The 26,631-nt window shown below is 49.9% G+C and overlaps 3 protein-coding genes across 4 annotated transcripts; 1 reads left to right on the top strand and 2 right to left on the bottom strand.

The window, feature by feature from the left end:
- Positions 1-21: 21 nt before the first annotated feature.
- fa2h (fatty acid 2-hydroxylase) lies at positions 22-14,096 on the bottom strand. The gene is made up of 7 exons (XM_029841349.1): positions 13,401-14,096; positions 4,029-4,160; positions 2,247-2,389; positions 1,629-1,729; positions 1,255-1,427; positions 846-1,098; positions 22-773 (listed from the first exon to the last, which is right to left on the bottom strand). The coding sequence occupies exons 1-7, from the start codon at positions 13,680-13,682 to the stop codon at positions 706-708; spliced, it is 1,152 nt and encodes a 383-aa protein (XP_029697209.1). The 5' UTR covers positions 13,683-14,096; the 3' UTR covers positions 22-705.
- A 3,628-nt stretch (positions 14,097-17,724) lies between these two features.
- nostrin (nitric oxide synthase trafficking) lies at positions 17,725-21,563 on the top strand. The gene is made up of 17 exons (XM_029841347.1): positions 17,725-17,890; positions 17,977-18,062; positions 18,134-18,217; positions 18,313-18,375; positions 18,450-18,531; positions 18,618-18,680; positions 19,402-19,500; positions 19,578-19,703; positions 19,786-19,884; positions 19,965-20,090; positions 20,174-20,282; positions 20,383-20,471; positions 20,548-20,676; positions 20,757-20,997; positions 21,065-21,148; positions 21,213-21,394; positions 21,477-21,563. The coding sequence occupies exons 1-16, from the start codon at positions 17,771-17,773 to the stop codon at positions 21,368-21,370; spliced, it is 1,758 nt and encodes a 585-aa protein (XP_029697207.1). The 5' UTR covers positions 17,725-17,770; the 3' UTR covers positions 21,371-21,394; positions 21,477-21,563.
- A 580-nt stretch (positions 21,564-22,143) lies between these two features.
- On the bottom strand, positions 22,144-26,517 carry csnk2a2b (casein kinase 2, alpha prime polypeptide b). 2 transcript variants are annotated; one of them, XM_011618948.2, is made up of 12 exons: positions 25,420-26,517; positions 25,123-25,234; positions 24,894-24,995; positions 24,614-24,664; positions 24,349-24,408; positions 24,173-24,256; positions 23,539-23,649; positions 23,369-23,470; positions 23,170-23,270; positions 22,929-23,077; positions 22,759-22,841; positions 22,144-22,665 (listed from the first exon to the last, which is right to left on the bottom strand). In XM_011618948.2, the coding sequence occupies exons 1-11, from the start codon at positions 25,521-25,523 to the stop codon at positions 22,762-22,764; spliced, it is 1,056 nt and encodes a 351-aa protein (XP_011617250.1). In that variant the 5' UTR covers positions 25,524-26,517; the 3' UTR covers positions 22,144-22,665; positions 22,759-22,761. The 2 variants fall into 2 exon arrangements, with proteins under 2 accessions (XP_011617250.1, XP_003977792.1); XM_003977743.3 differs by having other exon boundaries at positions 22,144-22,671; positions 25,420-26,512.
- Between the last annotated feature and the right edge of the window lie 114 nt (positions 26,518-26,631).

Genomic DNA, 26,631 nt, shown 5'->3' with positions numbered 1-26,631 from the left:
GCGCACACACCTCGCTGAGGCGCACACACACCTCACTGAGGCACACACACACCTCGCTGAGGCGCACACACACCTCGCTGAGGCGCACACACCTCGCTGAGGCACACACACACCTCGCCGAGGGACACACACCTCGCTGAGGCACCAACCCCGAGGAGAGAAAGCATATTGTATTAAAGCATTAGGAGATCCCAACCCTTTTCCCAGGAGCACATTTGATTTAAAGGAATTACAAAGATTTGTCATTCCGATGAGTTGAATTTTAAAGTCGACACTCGCAACAAAAATGCCCCAAAATGTTGCAGCTGATGTCGAAATTCCTGGAGGTAGCAGATATCGTGTATCGGAATCACAGACAACCTACAACACCGATGGAATGACCACCAAAAGGAAAAAGCACAGGTGTGTTCTGCGTGTCTACGGTGTGTCCGTGGCCCGCCGCTCGGCGGTACCGGTGGGGGGGGGGTGGCTGTGAAGGGCACAACAGCTGGTTTGGGCTTAAGAAAAGGCACAGAAGAGATGAAGATGCAGGTGCTGCTGGCAGGAATCCGAAAGCAGCTGTGGGTGGGAGCTGCTCGTTTCCTCCTTCATTGGGAAAGCTGCAGGATCTCAACTAAAAGCTTCAGGCTGATAAAGTACACGGACACTGTTGTTAAGACGGACGCCGACAAGTCCCGCGGCCCGTCAGCAGAGCCAATTTATCCGTTAGAATTTCTCATCGGGAATGCCTGTGTTGAAGGGACGATCCCAGAACTTGGTGGTGATCCCGAAGCCTAAAAGGAGACATGGTTAGAGCGGAGAGAAGACTCAAGGGCTGACGGATGCCCCATGAGGCCCCTGCTCACCTGCTCGCTGGTGCTCAAAGTGGTGCTTGACATGGTAGGCCTTCAGGCTGTACATATACGACCCTCTTTTGGGGGAGCCATAGTGAAGGTAGTAGTGGATCATGTCGTAAACCACGTAGCCGCACAGTCCCCCGACGAAGACGCAAATCCCGACGATGTCTGGCAGCGTGTTGCTGAGGACGACGTAGAAAGAGCCCACCACTAGGGACGCCAGGCCGGGCGGGAAGACCAAGCGCGAGCCATCGAAGGGAGACTGGAGAAACAGGACGACATGAGCGAGCACAGGGACCACGATGAGGCGGTCCCGGGGCCACGATGAGGCGGTCCCGGGGCCACGATGAGGCGGTCCCGGGGCCACGTTATGAGCCTGGATGAGCCCCACGCAGGGTGTGGAGTGATGCGTGTGTACCTTGTGGTGCTGTCCATGCAGGAGGAAGTGAAGCGTGATGAGATAGTAGTTATGGGCCGGCGGCTTCATGTGGAAGACAAAGCGATGGATGCAGTACTCGATGAAAGACCACAAGAACCAGCCCATCAAAAACAGCGGCAGGAAGAGGTACTTATGGACGGGGATGGAGACGTCTAGGGACATGAACGGGAACACACACACACACACACACACACACACACACACACACACACACACACACACACACACACACACACACACCCCAGGTTCAAATATAAAACGTATTATCTGGAAATGTAAATGGCGCGGCCATGCAAATAAGAAGATAGCTGTGTAAAGCTTTAACAGATACCGAGTGTGATCGTTTGTGTTACCTGAGGTGAGGACTACCCTCGTCGTGCCCTGAGCCAGCGTGCTGTAGCAGTGCCAACTTAAAAAAAACACAATGGGAAGCCACACCACCGGGACCCAGTACCTGCAGCGGGGGCAAGATATCAACGCAGGGTTTAGGGGCTGGAAGTCGCACTGGCTCAGCAGTAAATGGAGAAGCAACTTCTCTAACAACAGGAGCTAAAATAGTTTTATTCAAATCAGTTAAATCCAGGTTTCCTCTGTCAGGGAGGTCTTCCTCCCCCCACCTCCAGGACAGCTTTGACCAGATCCCAGGGACATGGAGTCCAAGTGGACCATGTTCTCCACTCCACCATTGTTGAAGCTGTTCAGAGGTCGAGGCTAACCCTAACCCTGACCCTGACCCTGACCCTGACCCTGACCCCAGCATCGTGGCAGCAGCTCATGACTGGCACACGGGGGTGTGTTCCAACTCTTGGGGGATCACTCCGCCTCCCTGGGGAAGTCAGGGTACCGGGGAGAAGGATTGGACCAATAGTCAGAACAGCTTAGGTCGTTTCAAACGGCATGGTGTGAAAGTCACGCAGGTTCGAGCTGTAACTCTTTAAAAAAAGTATACGTTTGTATGAAGCTGATTTTACCAGGATGTTTTGGTGCCGGCCTCCAGGAAGGGGTTTCCAAAGAGCCTGATAGGCCTGTCGACTGGCTGGTGAACCCAAGCGTCATATTTCTCACCCAGATGGCCCACCTGCCAGGCTAGGGGCTTCTGCCAGTCCACCAAATCCTGCAGACACACAAAAAAAAACCCAAAACTTGTGAACCGTGAGCTTGAGATGGCGTATGTTGGCCAGAGTGTCCAGCAGGCGTCGCCAGAGAGTCGCAAACCCACACCAGACAACAAGGAAGCGACTGCACCCTGGCTGGTCGGTGCAACATGACGTTCTGCACGTTCCCCTCACACCAGGTCTCAGCAGCAGTTGCAGGTTCCCTTCCAGGGTCAGAAGATACGCTGACTTACAAATGTCCTTGTTATGACTGTTGCAAAAAACAGTGTTCTGTTCTGGTCACCACTGTTGTTATTACTCTACTATGAAAATCAAGACTCCAGTCAGCTTTATTCATCATCACACCTCACAAACAGGCGGATGCTAAAAGTCACCGTTTCACAACCCTCGTTCACACTTTTTCTCGCTGTGCTGTTGCAGAGGTTCCTTCATGTTTTAGTATGTTGGGAGCGGCTGGTTGAGCGCTCATGAAGCCCTTACACTCTCTTTTCTCTGTGTTCAGTAAAGGAAAAACATGAAAGCCATCAATCAATATGCTCCACATTCCTTCAGGTGACCATCGCCCATCATTTAACAACCATTGTGATACTTCTGTGCGTGATGCAGGGAAGGAAGACGCTTCAAAGGTGTCAAACAAAGAACAAGTTCATCTCCATCTGTGGTAAAAGAGCGTTGGCGTGGTTGGGGAGTTTAACACCTCACAGCTCTGCCTCTGCATTAGTGAAGCTATATGACTGAGATGTGTCAACACACACACACACACACACACACACACACACACACACACACACACACAGACTGGTATCATGCTCTGAACAGGATGGAAAGGACATAAAGCCACTGATGGCTGGAGCTGCAGTCCTGCTCTACCAGTTTGCCAGTGCTCAGTGTGCACAACATAAAACTCTGTCAACAGAAGAGCATAAAAGGTTGAAGTGAGAGGAGAAACTTTAAAACCAACCAAACCTACTGCAGCACGTCTGTTCCTCCACCCAGTTTCCACTGGGGGAGTCAATCCTCGCTGCCTTCAGAGTCTCCAGATCATCCCAGGGCCAACGTTAAGATTCCCCCTCCCCAAAAATACTGGAGAATCTTCTGGGATTGTATAGAAACGGGGTGAGGAGGCTTGATCTGAGACCTTAGTCAGGGTCCTTAACTGCCAGGACAGGTGAGCCGATATAAACCAAAGCTTGATAAATACCGACAATGGCCCAAGCTGAAGGTTTTTCCGTGGCCTCCACAGAATCCTGATCTAAACTTTCTTAAACATCTGTGGACAGACCGTTAAAGACGGCCCAGGAACGATGAAGATGCCTCTAACCAGATCTGAAAGGCTCCTCTGCTACAAAAGGCTTATATAAGCTATGGTGGCCAGAGGGGGCGCTACTGGGCGTGAAGGGCGTCCCAACTTCAGCTGCAGGTCCTTTTAAATATGAAAACAAAGGAAACGTGTCGTGGTTTTTGCTCTTTGGACATCAGAATTTGGAAAAGCCTATTTTGAAATGCAATTTATTAAAAAAAAAACTGATTCTAAAATGTTTCCCAAACTAAAACAGCAATGATGACAATTCTGGGGGTGAATGGCCCAGCGTACACACACACACACACACACACACACACACACACACACACACTAACCTTGTTCAGGTCCACAGAGCTACAGCGTGTGACCAGGTCGTCCTCTTCCTCTTCTTTCACCTCTGTTTTGTTTTCTTTCATCCATTCTGCTTCTTGTTCTTCTTCTCTGGATTTTTTTCTTTTTCTTAGAGCCTGAAAAACAAAAGCAAAGAAAGTGATTAAAGAGGGGTTTTCTCCATTTTCAGAGGTACAACAAAACAGCCCCAAAAGTCCGAGAACTGCCTGGAAGGGTGAGGATGTGTGTGCACGTGCGTAACGCAACGCCTACAATATTCATGCCTTAATAGGCATTTCTGCATGTGATGGGCTTTTAAGAGTCGACATATTTATAACATATAATTTTGATGAATACAAACCACATTATGAGAGTTCTGGTTTTTGTGTTCTCTGATCTGTTTGTGCTGCGGGTAAACGACTGACTGTCAGGTTCTCATCAGTTGATGAAAAATGTATCAGCCGCATGGTTTCAAGCTAGCGCACCCGTGGCAGTTAAACACCCGACCGAGCAGGTTACCCCTGGACCAAGCAGGTTACCCCCCGACCAGGCAGGTTATCCCTCGACCAGGTGGGTTACCCCTGGACCAAGCGGGTTACCCCTCAACCAGGCAGATTTCCCCTCAACCAGGCAGGTTACGCCTCAACCAGGCAGATTACCCCTGGACCAGGTGGGTTACCCCTCGACCAGGCGGGTTATCCCTCGACCAGGCGGGTTACCCCAGGAACAAGCGGGTTACCCCTCAACCAGGCAGGTGGTTGAAAAAAGATCTTCTAGACAGAAGCAAAACCATTATTACTGTAAATAAACAGTGATATGAACCTGTTTATGAATCCCAGTATTTCTGGTAATGTGAAGCAACAAAGAAAACAAAGAAAGTTTCACTGACTGCACTGATTTTAAAAAAGGGGATATATTTGGAGTATTTACTGGCAAAGTTTTACTTCCAGAATAAAAATCTGGTCCTTATTTAATTTGAAGGGATTTGAAGGGTAATTTGAAGGGTTGATGTCCGTCCGTGGGCTAAAACCGACATTTGTCTTTAACACTGAAATAACAGCATTTTCCGTCTGTAACTTATTTTGTGAATAAGTCAACTATTGTCAAACAGAGAATAGGTTGTGCTCAGAACTCCTTCTTTCCAGAAACTCTTAATTTAACTTCGGCCTTTACTAACCCCATCAGAACGCATCAGCAGACTGCCTAAATGCGGTACAGACGTTTCACACACTCAGTGTCACTTCACAGTGGTTCCGACAGAAACCCACACCGTCACTAGGTGACATTTTCCCTCCCAGGGACTAAAGTTACCAGGCAAACATTCAACTTGCAACTCTTAATGGTACACCTGATCCTAGTGACTGGCTTTCTTTTTAATCACATACAAGTTTAAAAATGTTGACGCATTAACTGAAAAGGTGAAAAATGTTGCTGTAATTAAAAGTAGTGCGAAGAAATAAGATTTCCATTGCGATAAAACAGCATAAAATGACAATCACACGTAAAAATCACACCTAACCAAAGTGAATTTATCATTAATAACCCAACGAAACTCAACTTTACAATTTTTTCCTCATTATCCTACAAAGACAAAAATCTGCTTGAATCATAAAATCATATTATAATTTGACATTCGCTTCAATAATCAAATAGACAAAAGATTTATTTTTGAGAAAGAAACTAGGAATCATTTTTGAACCACTTGTAAAGTTATTAACAATTAACGTTGCCAAAACGTCGGAATGCTCCCGTATTTAGAAGCTAGCGTAGGGAAGGGATACTTTTATCGTAACCAGGTTCACTGATCCCTAGACGGTGTAATAACATTTTTAAATTGTAGGCTATGATGAATTCTATGTTTCAAAAGGTGCTGAGTTCGTAGCATTTGTTGCAGTTTTTACTGTCGGGGAGGTGTCGACCTGCAGGTCTGAAGCTGCACCACCCTCATACGCGAGTCGGACGATACAGAATCCAGCTGTTATGGGTTCAGAAGAAACATCCATTTCATTTAGATCATTACCCCACCGAATATCATTCCACACATAGAATGAGAGTTATTTACCGTAATTTCCGGACTATAGAGCGCACCTGATTATAAGCCGCATAATCTAATTTTAGAAAGAAAATCAATTTTGTACTTTTACAAGCCGCACTGGATTAGAAGCCGCAGGTATCCCACGTAGTAATATGAAAAATTAGATAGAAAACATTCAGTACCGTTTGTATCCGCTACACACAAATTACGTTGTTTATGCTTTTTTACTCAAGCAATGAACAAGCTAAAACTCCCCGATGGCCCACCTCTAAAATCTTCTATTTTCAGCACGCAGTGGCGATTGCTTTTGCCTTCAGTCTGATTTGTGATTCGGGCCACCTGCGATGTTTACGTCTAAAAGCTTTTGTCGTCTTTTTGCTTTGGATCAGTTCTTTATGCGGGCGTCTCCACCTTCTCGCCATTGATTACCATAATGTATGCCAAGATTACGCTCAATTTCCTTCTTCAACCACCAGAGTGATCGCTTTTAACTTAAAAGTCGCATCATATGCTTTTCTTCTAGTATTTTCCACGTTGATGAGGGTTAGTAAAAATGACTGATTCACAATAGTTGTGATAATGCGCCACGAAAAAAAACATAAATAAGCCGCACCGTAGAATAAGCCGCAGTGTTTAAAGTGTAGGAAAAAAGTAGCGGCTTATAGTCCAGAAATTACGGTAAATGTTTTTGTCCTTGTAGATTTAACATACGTGTTGCCATTTTCGTCTGATTATTTACAGCTGTGTTTCATCAAAACTGCAGACAGGACTGATGCTGGAACAACAGCACAGCCATTTATCCTTGTGTCTGCTAGGCTGATGCTCCTTTTCTGCTGGGGGGGATCTAAGTACCTGAGCAGGGACTCAGCTAGGCCCCGTAAAAGTTCCTCTCAACGACCATTCCAGGGATTTTCTTGCACTGGGGGACCTGCTGTGTCAAAACGGTCTCAACAGGCCTTGGACGCCCCCCACCCCCACCTCCTCCCCGAAGTACGATACAATATATCATTCATGAAACATTTCTACAAAGTTGGAAGCAAATTCACAACTTAACATTTAACGTTATATGAAACAATATCACACAAACTGAAAACATTTTCTTCTTCTTTGGTGGCCTATTTCTCTCAACGGCGCCAAGATTTTAACATCCAATTGACATTCGGTCTTTTTATAAGAATCTAATTTGATTAACTTCTCTTAACTAGATAACCAGCAGAGCACCATTTCGATGAGCAACAATAACAGTAACAGTAAGATCGGGGTTGTCAAAATCCCTAATCAATAATTATCAATTAACTAAATGTCATATTGAATTTGATTAATTCAAATTAATGCACAATGTATGTGATGCAGATCCAGCATGTGATCAAATCTAATATATAATTAGAAAATACACCACGTCGTCCCTCACAATTGGAAGTTTGAGACCAAAAAACCCCCAAGATGAAACAACCGTCCGAGGCGAAGCTGTTTGCTTCCAGCTTAAAGCATCAACGCCACGCATACGTTAGCCAGGAAATGCTCTGCAAGTACATCAACGCCCAGGCCGCCGTCGTGGAAGGTTGCACCCTCGGAAAGTCTACATCATTGAGCGGAATTCCGAAGATGAAATGTCAAAACCTTTCAGATAACCTTTGTGCTAGAAACACCTCTAGCCTCTGAAATAATGCCTCTGGAGAAGTATCTTTGGTTCTAGTTACAAAAGGGGAGGAGGTTTATTTGTTTCGAACACTTATAATATCCAGGGTAAACTGCCACCACGTCTTGTGGAAACAAAGACCTTTTTCTATAGAACACAGTGTAAAAAAGTTTGTTTATTCATCTGTACAAAGGTGAGCATGTCAGAAGAGAACAAATCTGGGTATAACTGCACTCATTCATGCAGACTGACAGTTGAATGGATTCTACTGGGAACGCTGGTGTGAGTCAATGACACCTATGTCCTCCAAGGGACTGGGGTGCTGTCAGGGTCTATTCCCACCTCACTCTTGGTCACCCCATGGAGAGCACATCCAACTTTCAAAGGTCCAAATTCAAAAATTGTAAAAGCAACCCAACTATTCCAGTATTCTATATGGTACCCAGTTAGCCTGAAAATAGCTGCGCTTCCACTACAGGGAATTTGTGTTAATTTTGTGGGACTGTTCGTCCATGTCTTCACTGCAGGAACCTCCCCTGAAGGGCCATTTACAGGAACTTTTACAGGGCCCAAGTCCCTGGAGCAGGGTAGGAACTTAGATCCCCCCCCAAAAATCCCGTGTGGGGCTTGAAGTTTAATTGGCAACGATTGGCTAACCCTAGCATTAGCCTAGCAGACCCCTCTTCTTCTCTCGTCAGCATCTACCACCATGAACATGAACACAGGGACCAGCAAAACAGCAGTCACCTGTATTGTTTTGTATTTTATGAGCATCACAACACAACATGCACTGTTTTCTTATTTACTACAACACTGATACAGCTTTCAGCGAGTCACACAACACCGACAGAATACACACTTTTGAACACATCTCTCATCAGTATAGATGCAGCAGAGACCAGACTGCCTCCTCTTAACTCTAAACCCTGAGCAGCTCACGTATAAATCAAAAGTTAAATAGAGCCACGTGTAAAATTTGATTAATACTCAGGTCTCCTATTCAAATATCGTCACATGACTTTGGGCAAAGAATGAATGGGAGAGTTCACTATAAACACTACTTCTTGTCACATGACAATGATGAAGTTGTTCCCGAGACCATTATTAAAAACCCTACCAGAAGAGAAACGGCTTGATGTCAACCTACGAGACCGCAGTAAAGTCCCTTCTCTTACTTAAGACGTATAATCATGCTGCTGTTTGCAGGTTCTGTTCACGCAGCTGGATTAATGATGATTGTAAGGGAAGGAGGGGAATTAGGGGGATGATGATACATACAATAGGAGTCTTCTGCTATACAGCAGAGACAATCCAAGCTCGGTCCACATGCACGCACAATGGTGCAGATTGTGTTTGAGTTTATTAGGCCTGCGAGGACTAACAATACACGGAGGACAGGTGACAGCAAGTTATCCAAGTGAGAGGGTGGCAGAGGCCAATGTGGGTAAGGTTGAAGCATGTGTGTGTGTGTGTGTGTGTGTGAACAGAAAGATGACTCATCCCAGTTCAACTAAAGGAACCGGTCAAACCTGAAACGCCAGTATTCAAAATTCCACCTCATCTCTTCCTCCCTATGTGCTCCTGCATGCATGTTCACAATTCCAAAGGAAAACAGAGGCTCTGTGTAACTAGACGTGCGGGGTCATTTTACCATAACGGAGACATGCCCCCCCCCCACACACACACACACACAGCATCTCAATGCAACACTGACACCATAGATTTGTTGTATTTGTTGGATATTTGTTGGATTTCCCTGATCCATAACAGGAAGCAACAGTGTATCGACACAATGTTACCCTTTCAAACTTCCCAGTAAGGTTTGAGAATCTTCAACAAAACAGGATTAAAGTGGGAAATTTCTGGACAGATTTCAGCACATCGGCTGCGATGAATTTGACCGCTGTTTAAAATTCAACCCGCAGGTGAGGAAATGAAGTGCATTAACCATCTTATAGGACAAATGTTCACGGTTATGATGCAGCACAAGCGTAAATCAAACCGCTTGTAAAGTCACTTTTTGCACGTGGACGAGTGACCGAGACCAAGCTGATCACATACTTATGTAAATAAGTGATGTCATAAAACCAGTACAGCTACTACTGGACACAAAAAAGTCACAAGGGCACTGCTGCAGGCTGAGGCAATGTTTATCTTCTTTAGAGGAAGGGAAAGGCAGCGCTGTAGGATACCTGTCAGTTCAGCCGTGTCTTTCACTCTTTCTGGGCGTGTCTGAGAGATATTTTCCGTTAACGGTTTGGCCACCAGTTAAAGTAGATCTCAGGTTGTATGAAAACGCTTCATAAAAGGCAGAAACGACACGGGAAGCATCGCAATGCTAACGTGAACCTGAATAGCTAGCGAAGTCAGAGCTCCACTCCGTGTGTCGTTTCTTCCATCAAAGTGAAACAAACCGACATTTCTGTTTGATTTTTAAATGATTGCTCGCGTTAGATATTCTCTCTCTATTTTCGATGACCACTGGTGAATATTAGCGGGGCCTCGTCGGAACCGCGTCAGAAATCACGTATGGGGTCACACTCTTTGAACCCGCATCACACTCCTGGCGAGGGAAAAGGTGGCCTGTGGGCTTCAGACGCATGAACATACCCGGTCTACCTTGCCTCACCTACACCTTGCCCGTCTTTCTGTGGTGTTACCGGGGCGATGGGAGGGCCACCTGAGGCCTGTAGCTGGATGCTAATTGGCGTGTCAGCGTCTCTATAGGCGCAAAGGTAAACAATAGCTAACGTATCACCACAGTGATAAACTCCCAAAAGTGTTCCAAGAGTTTCTGAAGGACCTCTGGAACAACACAATGTTAACAATAAAGTCAATACAAGTCAAGCCCTCCGTCCCTGCACGAGCAGGTCCAGATTCCATCAGTGTCCACCTCACCCCGATCGGAGGGGAACCCCCAGCTAAGGTACGATACCGAGGCAACACTCCCAAAGACCGCGTACCAACAGACACCTAAAGCTAATAATAAATAATCAATAGGAGCGGTGGGGACAAAGACCGGTCCTGAATGGTGATAAGCAACACCTTCTCTTTGAGGTGTTGTTGACGGCATAAACAGCCCAGTTGTTTGATTTTAAACCTGTTCCCAAATTCATGCGCATGAGCCGCCAAACATCTGGAGTCCCGACTCCCAGAGAGCATGAAACCAGACCTCCATCCTCCAGCAGCCCCTTGTGATCCATCCAGGCCAATAGAGCCAAAGGCCCAACAGAGCCCGGACTATTGTTCAGAAACACCAGATGCCAATTGGATAAAACAATGGAACAACTGCTTTTTCAACAAAGGGATGCGTGGCCACACCATAATGTGTTCATCCATCCGTCCATGCATCCACCCATGTACATACGCTACACAAGGGAACGTCTCCACTGATCTGTTTATCCCCATTATGGACAATGGAAACCTCAAACAGAGCCAGCAGCTGTCTCCAGGCCACCGTTTACCTGTTCAAACTCAGGGACACGCATCCATCTCAGGGACCCATGAGAGCATTTGTGGGTTCGGTACTTTGCTCAAGGGCACCTCGGCAGTGCTCTGAAACTGTTCTGGCACCTTCACCTACTACCAGAACCCTCTTCTTCCCAAAAAATGTGTAAGTGGCCTAAGCTGTGCTGGAAACAGGAAAATAAACCCGTCCAATTAACAATGACCACCACACCTAACCGATTACAACCGGACTCCTGCCCTGGTTGTGTAACACATTCTAGTGTTGCTGGTCCTGGGATCAGCTGATTGGACTTGTTCAGGGTGACCCTGGTCCTGGCTGGAAGGCAGCTGGGCTAGGCTGGCATTTGTCCGACCTTAAGTCACGCTTAAAGGCACAAATGAATTCCATTTCTGTCCTGGTATTTGTACGCCTGGAGCTTCACGTGCTCTTCAGAGGTCAATCATTGAAAACAAATGAGGTTAACGTTGACATTTTAGGTGATGCAGGAGGAGATAAGGGGGCATTGTTTGTTCGGCAGCCTCAGCCAGAGGAGCAGTCCCTGGATGGCTGATACAGAGTTTTGGAATGCCTCCGTTGTCATGGAGACCTTGCTCTTGTGACTTCCATTCAGCAGGTTCTCGGCTGGACTCGCCACCATTATGTCCCAATGACTGTGAGGCTGATACACTCGTCAGGACCCATCCAACATGACGATTCTATGAAGCTCCGTCATTTTAAACCTTCCATGTTTACCCCAGAACCCGATACTACTCAGGTCGATCATAAAGTCACTAAAAACAGGGAGGGCCTGACCTAGGCTGTGGGGGGACAGGCCAGGGCCTGATCTAGGCTGTGGGGGACAGGCCTGTGCCTGACCGAGGCTGTGGGGGACAGGCCAGGGCCTGATCTAGGCTGTGGGGGGACAGGCCAGGGCCTGACCTAGGCTGTGGGGGGACAGGCTAGGGCCTGATCTAGGCTGTGGGGGACAGGCCAGGGCCTGACCTAGGCTGTGGGGGGACAGGCCTGTGCCTGGTCTAGGCTGTGGGGGGACAGGCTAGGGCCTGATCTAGGCTGTGGGGACAGGGCCTTGTTTGGTGTGGCAACCTTAAGTGAGGCTGGCAAAATATTTTGTTACATTTATCTCCAGAAAGTCAAGATATTGTTCTCTTTTTGTGGTCTATAGGCCCAGACAAGGTCCCCTGAGCCTGAAAGCCAGTCCCTCAGTATTATGCCTGCAACATAAATCTGAACAAGGCGTGTGCTCCTTTACCAAACAAAAGGATCATCAGCAAGTCAACATGATGCAGGACTGGTCTCATCAGAACAAACGGTAACTTCTAAACCTCCTGCTCGTCATTAGGAAGTTCATAGACAAACCCATCAGGTGTTCGGCTGTGTGACGGTTAATCACTCTCAAGTTTTGAATGTTGAGTAATCAGATCAAAAAGGAGCAAATGCAGGTGTAAAACAATATCTGGGGTGAAAAGGTCAGTCAAGTTTTACAGTCGTGATTAAATGTGCACTGGCTCAGAAACTACATATTAAAACAAATAATATCGAAGCACCCGTTTTTATTAATTAACTGGGTTAGAGGCCAAGATAACATTCAACTTTTTGAAGAGTTGGGTGGCCAACAGGATCAAACACACAGGAAGAGTTAACAACTACTGTCCTGGGACACTAGACCCCCCCCCCCCCCCCCCATCATTCATTGACGCTCCTGTCCTCCACCTCCGCCCCACCCCCAGGGGTCTACCTTATCACCTGTATGCTCCTCACGCGCTCCACAAACACCGACCCCTCCCTCCCCGTGCGTCACTTTTCAGGCCGCTGGCCGACAACCGATATCGATCAGGCCCCGTCCCGCATAGAAACGCCCACCAAATTCAAATAAACGTTACGAAACCGGTTCGACAAAGACGATGACTGGCGCCACGGGAGGTCCCTCAACGCTTTCTTGCGGATGCATCCGGGAGGATGCAACCTTATTTTGTGCGGGTGGGGTGCACCCGCACAAAATAAGGTTAAATGAAGCAGGTATGGAAAATTCCAGGGTATTTACCGGTATTTGTCCCTACGGGAGCCACCGGCTGCCTGGAAACGTCCCTAAAGATGATACCAGCGGTTAAACATAACCAAATTGGCCCTTTAAAGGTGCCAATTTGGCGCCAGATGTCATTAGTGCATTCTGAGTTCAAAGCAAAGTTTGATAGTTTGTCAGCCCAGCCAGCAGGTTGCAGGTTCCCAACCCTCACCTGTCCCTCGTCGTCCCCGCTCAGTCGCTCCAGCTCCCCGATATAGTACTGCTCCATCCACCGCCGGGCGTTTTCCGAGTGCCGGTGCGGGGGCCCCTCCAGATACCGGCTCACGTCGTTGCCAGACCGACGCAGGATGAGCGCCTCGCCTCCCGGATGCATCCGCAAGAAGCCGGTCACGTCGTAAACCCTGGTCCCCAATAGCACCCAGCAGGACTCCTTGGTACAGTGACAGGCCACATCCCGCTCCGTGAAGAACCGAGGGGACGTGGATGGAGACATCCTGACCAGTGGAAATGCAACCACACCTGCCTGGAAGCTGAAGACAGAAGAGAGGAGACCCAGAACAAACTCCGCGGGCGACCGTGGACCGGTTACTGCCCCTAGAGTCCACCAGCGCGGAGCGACGCCGCGGAGCTGGAGGGGCGTGGCCTGTGACAGGTTAAAAAGCTCGGAAAATATTCAAATATGGGCCGTCGACGGTCACCGCGGTGGGCAGCCGTCTCAAAAAGGTGGACATTAATTCGAACAGTTCCCGTTTAGTATACGATCAATCAACAATCGACAGTTTTCAGCGTCTTAGCTGTGAAATTTGCTTTCTGGTAGGATGTTACCGGTCCGGCTCTTTCACAGGTGTCCGGTTCCTGAATGCAGCATCATATCCAGACGCACCTGTTGCTCTGAAACCAGCCAAGACCGGAGAAAACGAACAGAATATTGTAAAAAATGTGGCCAAATGTCACTGCTACGAACTTAATGAACTGACGGGAAGGACAACGTTTCTGTTTCTGTGTTACCGACAGATAATTGTGAGCTTTTAAAAATGTTATTGGTGCGCTGGAGACACATCTGGAGAGCCAGGCTTGTCCAACAGCGCCACCCTGCGTGTTTTGTGAAGATGGCACTTTTGTAACCCCCCAATAAGCTGGAGTGGCAGGAAGAACCAGAAAAGTTGGACATTGGGGGGACAAAAAGAGGGGGACACACTTAAACGCACATGATGCTGTTGGTCTTTGCGGGAGTCACACATGGAGATTAGAATTGTTTGTTACATTTTTGATCCGTTTTGAGTTTGTTGTTGAATTGTCAGGATGCTTGAGCATTTTTAGTCTGATTAACATTTGTTTCTAGGTGTGTCATAGTAACAGGTGTCTTCGTTACCCCGTCTGTTTTGTTTGTTTACTTAACTGATGAACAGATGTGCTGCCCCCTGTCGGCCACCATCGGTAGCGCCTCTGTGGTCAGTCTCTGAGAACAGGGTCAACTTTTGAGGGACACTTTTAAGGGATACTTATGGGACTCTATGATCTCTTGTATATTACCTCCAGAACTTGACAGTGAGGATCAAATACAGACATTTGGATTGCGTGAACAACGTTATTTACGTAGTTAAAGGGCCCATCAGCCAAGTTTAAGTGTAAAGTCAGAGGCGCCAGATTCCGCCCGTCGGGATGGTTTTGGCCTGATCCTACTGGTCTCCTCCCATTACCGACAACTCCCAGAATCACGCATGCGTCTGTCTCCATCGTGGTTTTTCTTTCCATCTGTCGCCAACAAGTTTGACTTTTCTTTGTTCTGTTTTCCGGAAATAAAAGCGCTTCTAAATATACTCGGTAACAAAAGAATACTTGATGACCGACGACACGTGACCGTAACCTGAAGCAGTGTGTGTGTGTGTGTGTGTGTGTGTGTGTGTGTGCCTGTAAGTAAGTCTGAAGTCAGTATGCTGTGGTCAGGTGTGGGATGGGTAATTGGTGATTGGCCAGTACCCACCACCACACACACACACACACACACACACACACGGGAGGGCCTGTATAAGAATGTGGTGTATCCAGTCTTGTTCCTGTTCATTTCTGAGCATCGGTACTTCTCCATGGCAACCGTTGTCCCCGTGAGTATCTGTGTTCTTGTGCTAAAACTGAAGTTTTGATTTCTGCTGTTTCAGTCAACTTTGGACGCTTGATGTTGTGATGCGTTTGTGACCCGGTTAGTAATAAAAAAAAAAAAGTTGTTCACACCAAAACAATGAGAGGAGGAGCCCTGCATGTTTGTTGACGACTAAACGACCCGTGTGTGTGTGTGTGTGTGTGTGTGTGTGTGTAAAGTCATAAACGCAGTATAACCCCCCATATTGTTTTCAACTCCTTTGATGTTCCTTTGATCAGCGTTTATTGGTGGCGGTCAGCAGATATTCCAGCTCCGTGATCCGGCTGTGGTCCTCCGGTCCAGTTTAGAACAGCCGGCCTTCCCCCGTCGCCGTTTCAGACCTTTTAGGAATCTTTGTGGTCTCTTCCAGTTTGCGTCTTGTTACGGCAGCAGCCAGCCGCTGCAGCTCTTCGGACGGGGACCCAGGGGGGCCGACTACCTGTCGCTGTTCGGATACCGGGGCCCCTGTTTCACACCCAGGCCCCGTTTGGTTGGCCACAATCCCGAGATGACAGTGAGACAGATACTACGCATGCTGAAGGCCATGAAGCGGGTCAGAACCCGGGAGGCCGCTGCTGCGGCTGCGGCTTCTCGGTGAGCTCGAATTTTGCTTTTGCTTTGGTAAATTTCCTCTCTCTCTTTTGTTCAGTCATCGTGCATCAGGATAGCATCCTTCAGATTGTAGCTTTAAGCTAACTGAACCCTGTGGCTATTTCTAATGGATTTATTTATTTATGAGGCCATCAATCCAGGAGGGTATAGCTATTTAGCATAGCTATTTAATACATTATTAATGGCTGCTGTTCTTTGCCTGCACATTGTCATCACGCTACTGCCTCAGCGGGGGCCCCAGGAGTGGCTGCTAGTAACTGGATCCTACTACCTTACTGCCACAACAAACACTCAGTCACACCTGCCCTACTCTCTGGTTTCTCCACACAGGAAGCCGGGTTCACCACCTCCGGACCCAGCCTCTCCTGACATGGTGTCAGAAAGAAAATGTCTCCCCAGCTGCAGGAGACACAAACGCAGCATCAGGCGCATGGGGCCAAGGGCCCTGGCTACCAGCAGCCCCTGAAAGTGTCCCCCAGCGACACCAGTCAATCTTCAGGTAGGGACGTTGATCCGGGCTCCAGGCAGGGCGGCCAGACTCCAATCAGAGCCTTGAAATGACCCAGAATGGCGTCGGAAGAGACTCCACAAGCGTCTGTGCTGCTCAGCCTCGCAGAGACTGGAACGATCCGTCCAATCATGCAGCTTTAAACGACTCTACCTGCTTTCGTTCCTTGCTTTCTTCAACATTAATGGCCTCAATCCACCATTTTTATATAAACCACTTTCACTTGAGTAAATGCGCGTGGTGCATTCAGGTCCGCGTGGATTCTTCGCATTTTATTCATTGTGCCTTCTCTGCAAATCTGAACATCAAATGTGTTTCATCCGCTCTTCAAAACGAGCTTCTGAATAGATGAACTGTTTTTTGTGGTCTGATGAATAAAAGACATTTGTCCTCCTGCCTGCTCTGATTATTTTTGTGAAGTTCTCTCTGAAGACACAGGTGGAGAGAAGAGCAGCAGCTAACGTCCAAGTGTTGCTCCTACACCTACCAAAACACTCCAAAGCTGAGCTTAAACATGCCCACCTGTAGCTTAGCAACCGTAGAACCAGCTAATGAATGAATTAAGGTGCGTTTAGGTACCAAAGACAGCACAGAACAGACCCACTTTGGTGTGTTACGCCTGTGGATGCGTTGGACCGGCCCGCTCACGTGTGTGTAAGTAGAGAAGAGGGGCGAGACCTGAGCCTCCAGCCGGTCCCACTGTCCCTCCGAGGATCAACAAGTGTGCAGCTGAATGTTTCATGGCCTGTACACATGGAGGGCTGAAGCAGAGCTGCACCTGTGCCCCTGTCCACAGGTGTGTGTCAGGCTGTAGAGCCTGAGCCTGATTGAGGTGTCCGGTTGTGGAGGGCAGGAAAGCGAAGCTCTGGTTTCTACACAACCGGCAACCGATACTCAGAGGCTGCAGCAACAGCACTGACCTATAAAAGACAACGATTTCTATTCCGCTCAAAGGTTTTGTGTTTACGTCCCACCACAGCCAGACCATAATGGCCCCCGTGTGGGTGGAACCGGTCCATCCAGCCACTCTAAACTGGTCTGAGCTGAACTACAGACCGTCCGTCTAGAACCAGCTCATTTAGGAGGCAGAACTCAGTCACCTGTTCTGGCGTTTGGCCCTTTTCAAGCCTGTTGGAGCCCCATTTGTCTGGGTAGAACTCAGCCAGAACCAGATTCTCCAGAGTCCGAATGTCCCACCTGTGACTGAGGCTTTGTTGTTCTCCCGCTGTAACTGATTAACCCTGTGAGGTTGTTCTTCCGGTTGTCTACCGCGTTCTTCAGACTGAGTCACCTTCTGCAGGAATTCGCTGATGGAGTTTTTATGCTTTTAACGTTCCTCAGAAGAACGTTCCCGACGGGAGGAGCGTGGTCAAAGTCCCAGGTCCAAAGTCAACAAACGGCCTCAGTCTTAAAGATGAAGGATCCTCTCAGCACCTGCTGCGTGAGTATTATTCTGGAAAAACCCACCAAAATCCAACGCAGCCTGTTTTCCTGGCGCCGCTAAAGAAGCACTCGTCTGTCTTCCAGTACAACAAACTCTATCAGGACGTCAAACAACTTTCAAAAACTGGAGAATGTTTCTGCAAAGACCTCATGACGGTCTTCCAGCAAAGGTAGGTGGAGCGCAGGCGGCAGGCGTGAGACTCGCCGTTCGGCTTGACCGTGTCCTCGTCTCCTGTCCAAGGGCTGAGCTGGAGCTGACTTATGCTAAAGGCTTACAGAAGCTAGCAGGCAAGCTGATGCGGACCTCCAAAGGCATGTCGCACAAGTAAGACAAGGAAGAAGGGAAGAAGGCTGCATGTTTCCCACGTCAGACGTTAATCATCAGCCAACGCTGGGACGCTGCTCTCCTTTGCTTTTCAGCTCCACCTACAGCGCCTGGTGCCACCTGTCGGATGAGATGTACTCCAGGGCGGATGCTCACAGGGAGGTTTCCTTTAAATTTCACGTGTGTGTGTGGAGCTGCGGAGGTCGTGACCTGGGTCTGCTTCTCATTTCAGATCACTGGGAAATGCCTTTCAGCAAGAAGCCATTCTGGAGATACGGCAGCTTTTAGACGAGCACACCAAGAGGAAGAGGCCTGTAAGAATGGGGACGGGGGCGGTGGGGGGGTGGGGGGTGTAGCTCCTTGTCGTGACGCGTCACCGGTCTTTTCTCTGCTTTCCCAGTTCGACGGTGCCATTGACAGGACCGGAAAACTGGTGACTCTCAACTGGAACGAACAACTCAAGGTCAGGAAAACGGAGTTTGAGTCTGTGTGACTGTTGGACGAGACGGGGGGGGGACAGTTGGACAGTCCGGGTCCTGCCTGGATAGAGGCACCTAGCAACTACGACCTGGACATTTGAGACCTGCAGACAGACACTCCCACTGTTGTCCAGTGACACCTGGGAGGGGACCTTTGACCCTGTCTGAAGCCCCAGACACCACCTGCTTTGCTCAAGTCAATGAAACTGTCTTTAATGTCCCCAAGGGGCAATTTGGTTCACATCATAGCCGATGATGCGTGAACGGGGCTTTAGATGAAGTGGCAGCGGACCTCAAAGTTCGAGCGTGGGGGGAGGAAGGGGGGTGTTGATGGGTAGTTTCCTCCCGGGTTCCTACAAACCTGACAGACGAGGAACAGGGATGCGCATCTCCATCCTCCAGGTGGACCACGCTTTCACCTGGGCTTCCACTTCCTTTGATTAGAGCAGGTTCAGCCTAGTAGGACACAAAACCTGGCTTGAATCCCCGGACTGGAGTTGTTCTAGAACCTTCCTTCATCCGAGTGTAACCAGTGTGTTCCTGGTGGCATCGGTGCCTCCATGTGGTCCTCTCGGAGCCCTGGGGGGCTCCTTGGACCTCAGGCTTCACTCTGATATTTTGTATGTTCCTCTGTATGTCCTTTTTTCCTGCATTGGTGCGTGAGGAGCGATGAAGTGAACAGTGATTGATCTCCTCTGCAAACAGGTGAAGAAGAAGCTGTCTGCACTGACGAGGGAACACGAGGCCTTGTTCAACTTTGTTGAGGAAAACAAGCAGATCTGCACAGAGAAGGAGAAGCAAAAGGCAGAGTAGCCGACCGTCCACAGACCTCCCTGCTCCGGCAAAAGCTAGATGTCCTCTCACGCTGTCCTCCGCCACAGATGCTAAACAGGCTGACCAAGTCGGCCGAGGTGCAGACGCAGGTGGACGACGAGTACTTTAAAATCAACATGGAGGGTCATCAGATGAGGCTGAAGCTGGAAAACACCTTGAAGAACTGCCACCAGGTGTGCAGCCCGTCCGGGGGCCTCGGATCCACGCCTGGTTCCCCTGGTGCTGAACCTTCGGCCCGTTTCTGTGTTTCTACAGATTGTGCAGGAGCTGGAGAAGCAGCGGATTGAGGTTCTGTGCAACATCCTGAACCGGTACCACCTCCAGATGACCAGTTTTGGACAGACCCTGAAGCACGTGAGAACGTCTCTCTGGCCCCACGACTGAGCCGCCGTCGCTAAGACGCAGGGCGCAAACCCGCTTTTTCCTGTCTGCAGGGACACAGACGGATAGAACAGGCGGTCCAGAGAGTGGACATGGACAAGGACATGCGGGCGTTGGTGGAACAAAACAGAATCACAACGGAAGACACCACAACGGAGTTTCTGATGGCTGATTATTTCGTGAGTCTGCGTGCGGCTAGAATCCACTTATTTTAGGGAGGAAATGTCCGTTTCTCACGTCCAGCGCATGAACTCTGCCACAGGAGGAGGACAGTAAGTCCCTGATGGACAAAGACAGGAGAAGACAAGCCATCAGAGTCAAAGTGCAGCGTCTGAGCGACAGCATCACCAGAGCCCGCAAAGATCAGGAAGGTCTTGTATCCATCAGTATCCCCCCCCCCCCCCCCTCACACACACACACACACACACACACACACCCCTCCCATCCTCACACACACTTGTCTCATCACAGGAGTTGAAAAGCTGATGAGGACCTACTCTGGAAACCCGTCCTTCTCCAACCAAAAGAACCTGGAGGAAACGGAGCAGCAGCTGGACGAGGTCAGGGTCGGCGTGCCTGGCGGAGACGGGCAGGGAGGCGCCCGAAAGGTCACGGCTGTTGTCTTGTCGCCCGCAGTGCTCGCTGAAGCTGGACCTCCTGCGGGCCACCCACTACAAGCTGTCGGCGGTGTTGTCCGAGCTGGAGGGCACGCCGAGGCCTCGCCACCCTGTCAGGAACATTAGCATCAGGAGATGGAAGGATAAGGTAACTCCTCGAGCTCCGAAGGCTCTCCTCACTATCGAGGCTCTCAGGCTTCAAACACACTCTTTTTATCCGTGCGTCAGGACTCTGAGCACAGCGTCGTCCAGCTGACTCGCCCAGTCAAGCTGAGGAGGACGCCGTTCAGGACCCGCCAGTCGCTGCGAGCCTCCATCATTTACAAAGGAGCCGCTCCGTTAGCGGGCCAGCAGCCTTTGGAAGCGGAACCATCAGATCCTGCAGCGACGCAGAGCCAGACTGGAGCTGCAGCCTGTGGCGCCACACTTAATGGAGCTCCGCCGTCCAGCGGCGGGGACAAGACGCCAGGTAACACGCAGGCAGGTCCCAACTGATCCGAAACCCCTGGTGCTGAAGAACCCTAACCCCCCCACAGGTGAAGCCAGGGCTGAGCCGGGCCGGTGCAGAGCCCTCTACAGCTTCACGTCCCAGCAGGAGGACCAGCTTTCTATGAGAGAAGGTAACGCGGACGCGCGCGGCTCGGCGCCACAGAAGCAACGAGACTCTGCTGCTTTCGTTCCCAGGAGATCTTCTGGACGTTCACACCAAGGGAGACGCCGGCTGGTGGTTCGGCGGGCTGAACGGGAAGACGGGACACTTCCCCTCCTCGTACGTGGAGGAGCTGCCGGCGCCAAACCAGGTCCAGTTACCGGATTCTGCTGCTGATTCTGGGCAGAGTTAAAGCTTCAAAACACCCAGGAGAAAAGTAAAATCTTTGCTTTGAGGTTGATAAAGGGCAGCAAAAGCCACAGAGATAATAAATGTTTTGATCTTTGACTTTCTTTTAGCACCTCCTGGTGGCTCATCTGCAATAACCTCTCCTAGAATCAGAACCAGAGCTTTTGCAGGTGGAAGGAGAAGAGTTATGTGGAAGATAAAAACGATCTGGGTCTCCAGACGATGAGGAAAAGCTGCGTTCACCTCTGACGATCATGTGTCAACACAACAGGATGCAGAAGGTCAAACAACCCTCTAACGGAGCGTTGGTGCATTAAAACGTCTTTAAAGACCGACCGAGACCAAGCGGAAAAACGGAACCCAAGCCCGGTCCCAGCACAGAACCCTGCGGAACGCCGCGGGCAGCCTTGGAAACAAGGAGGAAGCAACAGAAATACGGACAAACTGGGATCTCAACAACTTCAGGCAGTCATTCCTCTTCCTGTTTCACTCCCACCAACATCAAATAGGAAAGCGTCCTTTATAATAATGAGGCTTTTATCTTAAGAGAGTTGGTTGTGGCATTTTTCCTGGTTGTCCGGTGGGAATGAAATAAAGATGATATGAAACAGAGAAACGTGTATTTTATTTGTCCTGCAGAACTTTCCAAACGTTTCATGTCCGTGTAAGAATCCGACGTTTAATTGTCCGTGTTTAAAACCATCCGATTTAGTCAAACTTTTACATAGAAGATTAAAAAATAAAACATGAGCAATAAATGGAGTCTGGACTCAGAGCTTCATCTAAATAAAAATCATTTATTTTTCATTAATATTATTATTATAAGATGAGCTAGAGGATCCACCATGCCACTCAGAACCGTACAGCTAATGTGTCTGTCTGTCTGTCAGGGGCTAAGGTTTGAGGGGGGGACAGACAGATGGACAATAGTCCGGGGGGGGGGGGTATTTATACAGAGTCACACGCATGTTCATTCACCATGCTGATGCAAACAGAAGGGGGGGGGGGGCGAAGGGGGAGGATGGTCTTCGAAAGTCATTTATACTTGATGATCTACACGAGACTGAGCTGGTCAGGACAGCAGGTCACGCCCAGCGCAGCCTGATGGGGGGGGGGGGGGGGGGGGGTTGTGCACGTCTGCGCTTGTCTGTCTACAGAACCTGTGCTTGCATCAGCGTGTGCATGTGCGTGTGTGTGTGTGTGTGTGTGCGTCAGTCACTGTTTCATTTGTCACTGTACACGTCTGTCAAAGTTGCGGCCACAGACGACAAAGCTGAGGTAGCAAACGTCCGCCGTCTTCTGCTCCTGCGGAGAGAAAAGCGTCGGTCAGCGGAGGCGCCAATCGCCACGGCAACCAGGACTCAACTATCAAAGAACGACAGCGCTACCCACATTTCATCGCGCGGTGCTGTTGCTACTGGAGACCATGTTGTTGTCATCAGAATGTGATAAGGATTGCTCCTTTATTACCGGATCTGCAACGGGACACACGGATCAGGGATGGGGGGGGGGAGGAGCTTAATTAAGGGGTCTCTGCGAAGCCTCAAGGGTCCTGATCTTACAGAAATAGGGGTGCTCCATGGCCTCGGTGGCGGTCAGTCTCTGCTGGTGGTCGTAGCGCAGCAGCTTGTCCAGCAGGTCCACGGCCTCGGGACTCACCAGGTGCTGGTTTTCCGTCTGCACAAACTGTTCCCAGCGCTTCCGGCTCTGCCTGCACACAGGCAACAGCCCCCCCCCACTGCTCAGACGGCCCAACACGGCTCCGCTACCGGAGCGGCGACATCGGAGGGAAAACGGACTCACTGCCCCAGCAGGTCTTTGAAGCGCGGGTCCAGCTCGATGTGGTATTTCCGCAGGTAGCCGAACAGCTCGTCCGTCCCCAACACCTTGGCGATCCGCACCAGCTACGGAGTAAACGACACACAGCAAACGCCGTATCACTGACGGGGGTTCGGGCGTCTCGCTGAGCTGCCGTTGGTCCAAGGTCAAAGGTCAAAGGTACCTGGTCGTAGTTGTCTTGTCCGTGAAAGAAGGGCTCCTTCTGAAAAATCATGCTGGCCAACATGCAGCCCAGGCTCCACATGTCCAGGCTGTAATCGTACATCTGGAGCAGTCAGAAAACACATGTTACCACCGGCTCACTCACACGTAGGTGTACACCTGGGCTCACACCTGATAGTCGACGAGGAGCTCGGGACCTTTGAAGTATCGCGACGCCACCCTGACGTTGTACTCCTGAGATGGGTGATAGAACTCGGCCAGACCCCAGTCTATGAGGCGTAGCTGAGGGAAAAGAGTTCTTCCTCAGTCAGACAGAGAACACAAACACAACATCAGGAATAATTGAGTGCTGAAGTTATTCACGGATGTGGTGAAACACCGCCCCCTAGCGGGCAAAGACGAAAGAGCGCATTTTTTAGGAATTCTAACGGTTTTTATTTTATTTATAGATGAGGCAATTTTGATATTTTATTCTAATCCTGCAACAAAATATGGCCGGTAGCAAGTATTAAATAAATACTTTATTAATAAAAATATCAACCCAAAAACATCCAAACAATTAGAGGAATTGCCTGATATCTGAATCAAAAAAATAAAAAACATTCTCCAATTTTCAGGAATGAAATACCTTAAATTGGTTTCTTTAGTCTCATAATCTGATGCTAACTCTAAAGCATGTCGCCACCAAACAGCCAATCTCCATTTAAAAAGGGGAGTAAAATCCAGAATAAACCAGGAGAGACAGAGAAAATTGAATATTTAGAGTTTGTGTGAATAAATGAAGGAAGAAGAAGGAGAACCAGACCTTTCTTAGCTGGTGGTCGATCATCACATTGTGGGGTTTAACGTCGCGGTGCATGATTCCCATACTGTGACAGTAGTCCAGAGCCTAGCGCACGTGCACGTGACACAAAACAAGGCAAATGTCAAGGCTTTGGCAGCGGCGGAGGGCAGAAAAGAGCGCCGTGGGAGCACCGCTACCTTCAGGAGTTCGTACATATAGAAACGGATGTCGTAGTCGGTCAGCTTCTGATACAACTCCTGCACACAAGAGCGACGTCAACAGGGAAATTCACACCAAACACCCCCGACACGTCGAGACGGAGTGCCTTTGTATCCACAACCGCCATTTTTTATGCATCATTTTGTCTAAAACGATACACAGCATCACTCACGTGACATTTAATCCCCTGCTAAGCTAACCTGAGCAGCGGGACAACGTGTAGCGGACGGGGGACGAGCGTACCTTGAAGTCTGTGTTGTTGATGCATTCAAAGACCAGCGCCGGAGTCCGAGACTGCGGCGTCGCAGCAGGAAGACAACGGACAGTTTAGTCACAGACTGACGCTCGTCTAATCTATTGTTACGATTCTTGATTACTTCATAAAGTGGTCGTCTTTCCACCCATCACAGAGGTTTTTGTTTTATAAATAGGTTCTACTTGATTAAAGCTTCTTAAAGGAAAGAGAAGAACCTCTGAGGATGAGTGGGAACCTTCTGCTATGTTCCCTTTATAGAGGTCCTACCACCGGGTCTTTCACCGTGTCCACCAGCTGGATGATATTGGTCCCCCCTCGCAGGTTCTCCAGGATCTTGATCTCCCGCTTGATCTTCTTCTTCTTGACCGGCTGATTCCACCCAGACGGACCAGAGGAACCCAAACAGACGTCGGCGGAGAAAAAGGAGCAAAATCAATCGAATCGAGAACACAAACACGGCATCCAAAAGGTGTGCGTATTATGGGATGTCCTTCACCTTGAGGATCTTGACCACCACCTTCTCATTGTTGGTGATGTTGATGGCCTCAAACACTTCGCTGTACTTCCCTCTGCCCAGCTTCCGCACCAGCTGGTAGTCCTCCTGGTTGCTATGGTGACAGACACAGAAACAGTGTGAAGCTTGGAGGGGCAACTACTGGGGTGCAGGGGGGGCATTAAAGTCTGCCTTTGGTGCTTGAAACACGGGGAGACAGACGGTGACAATGGCACCCGGGAGCGCGTGCGTGTTTCTGTCCTCCCCCGCGCGCACATACATGCACGACACGTCACTCACTTCCAGTTGGGGACGTGGGCCTCGTAATCCCAGTACTCCCGGCTCTTCAGCGTGTTGACGTCGGCGTACACACGGGACTTGCTACCGGCCACCGGACCCGGCATGGCGACCCCCGGGACCCGGGCGCTGCGGAGTGCGGGACGCCGAGATCTGCGGGGCTGGCGGGGGCAGAGACAGGAGACCCGAACCGCCGGGGTTTAAGCAGAAGCTCCGGGACAGCGAGAGGACCGGAGACGCCTGTCGGTGGCCAGCACCGTGTGCGCGTAACAGTGTCGCCCCGCCGTGTTGTCAGGGGCAGCAGCAGTGGCGTCGCCGGAGCTCCGAGGCGGGGTTACCGTGCACAGGCTGCACACGGGAGACGGGTGGGCATCGGGACGCAGCACACCCCGAGACGGAGGAGCGATGAGCCCAAAGAGGAGCGCTCTAACACCGCTGTGGCTCCGGGGGCCCTGGAAACATCCACCGAGGAGAGCGGCGGGGCTAGCCGCTGCACAGCCGGGGTACGGGGGGAGCAGCCCTCGGTGGTCCAGCGGTCGCTACGAATCGACTCTCGGTAAAATGGGGGGTGACCCTGGGGCAGGTGGGCAGAGCGGCGGGGGCCAGCCTCCTCGGCTAGCGTTAAACCGCGATGCGCAGCGCGGAGATGTCGCACCGACGGCAGCGCTCGGCGCCGTGCACCACCAGCGGCGGAACCCGCGTCATGGGCGGCCACCTGTGCGGGGAAGCAGCGCCTCGGTGGCCCGGGACCGGTCGCCGACACAGCAGCCTGGATTTCGGGGCAGAGGGGGGGGACCTTTTCAACAGAGAGCGCAGGGGAGGGAAGCGGAGTGCATCTGAAGGCGAGCGAGAGCCGCCCGGATGTAAAAGCAGCTGGACGCCGGGATGAGGAGCAGCGACGGGGCTCTGGAGCTGCCGGCCGGGCCACAGCGCCCCGCAGCGGCGGGATGTGGGACGACACCCGCTCCACCTCATCGCGCTTTTCTTCGACTAAACTAAAATAATTCCAGTGACTTAAAGCTGAACTGGTTCGTGTTCACACTCGGCATTTGCGGGTTCTTACTCTCCACAAGCCGACAGGGAAGTCCGGAATACTGAGACGCGACTGACGGCGAGGGTGGAACCACACGATGGGGAGAGCTGCACTTCTTCCAGGACCCCTCTGCTCCACTTTTATCACACCTCTTTCACTTGTTTGTGCATATTTAGCCTAAA

Source organism: Takifugu rubripes, chromosome 9, assembly GCF_901000725.2.
Source record: "Takifugu rubripes chromosome 9, fTakRub1.2, whole genome shotgun sequence".
Taxonomy (NCBI): domain Eukaryota; kingdom Metazoa; phylum Chordata; class Actinopteri; order Tetraodontiformes; family Tetraodontidae; genus Takifugu; species Takifugu rubripes.
Note: the sequence above shows the minus strand (reverse complement) of the source record. Positions and strands in the feature narration are given on the sequence as shown.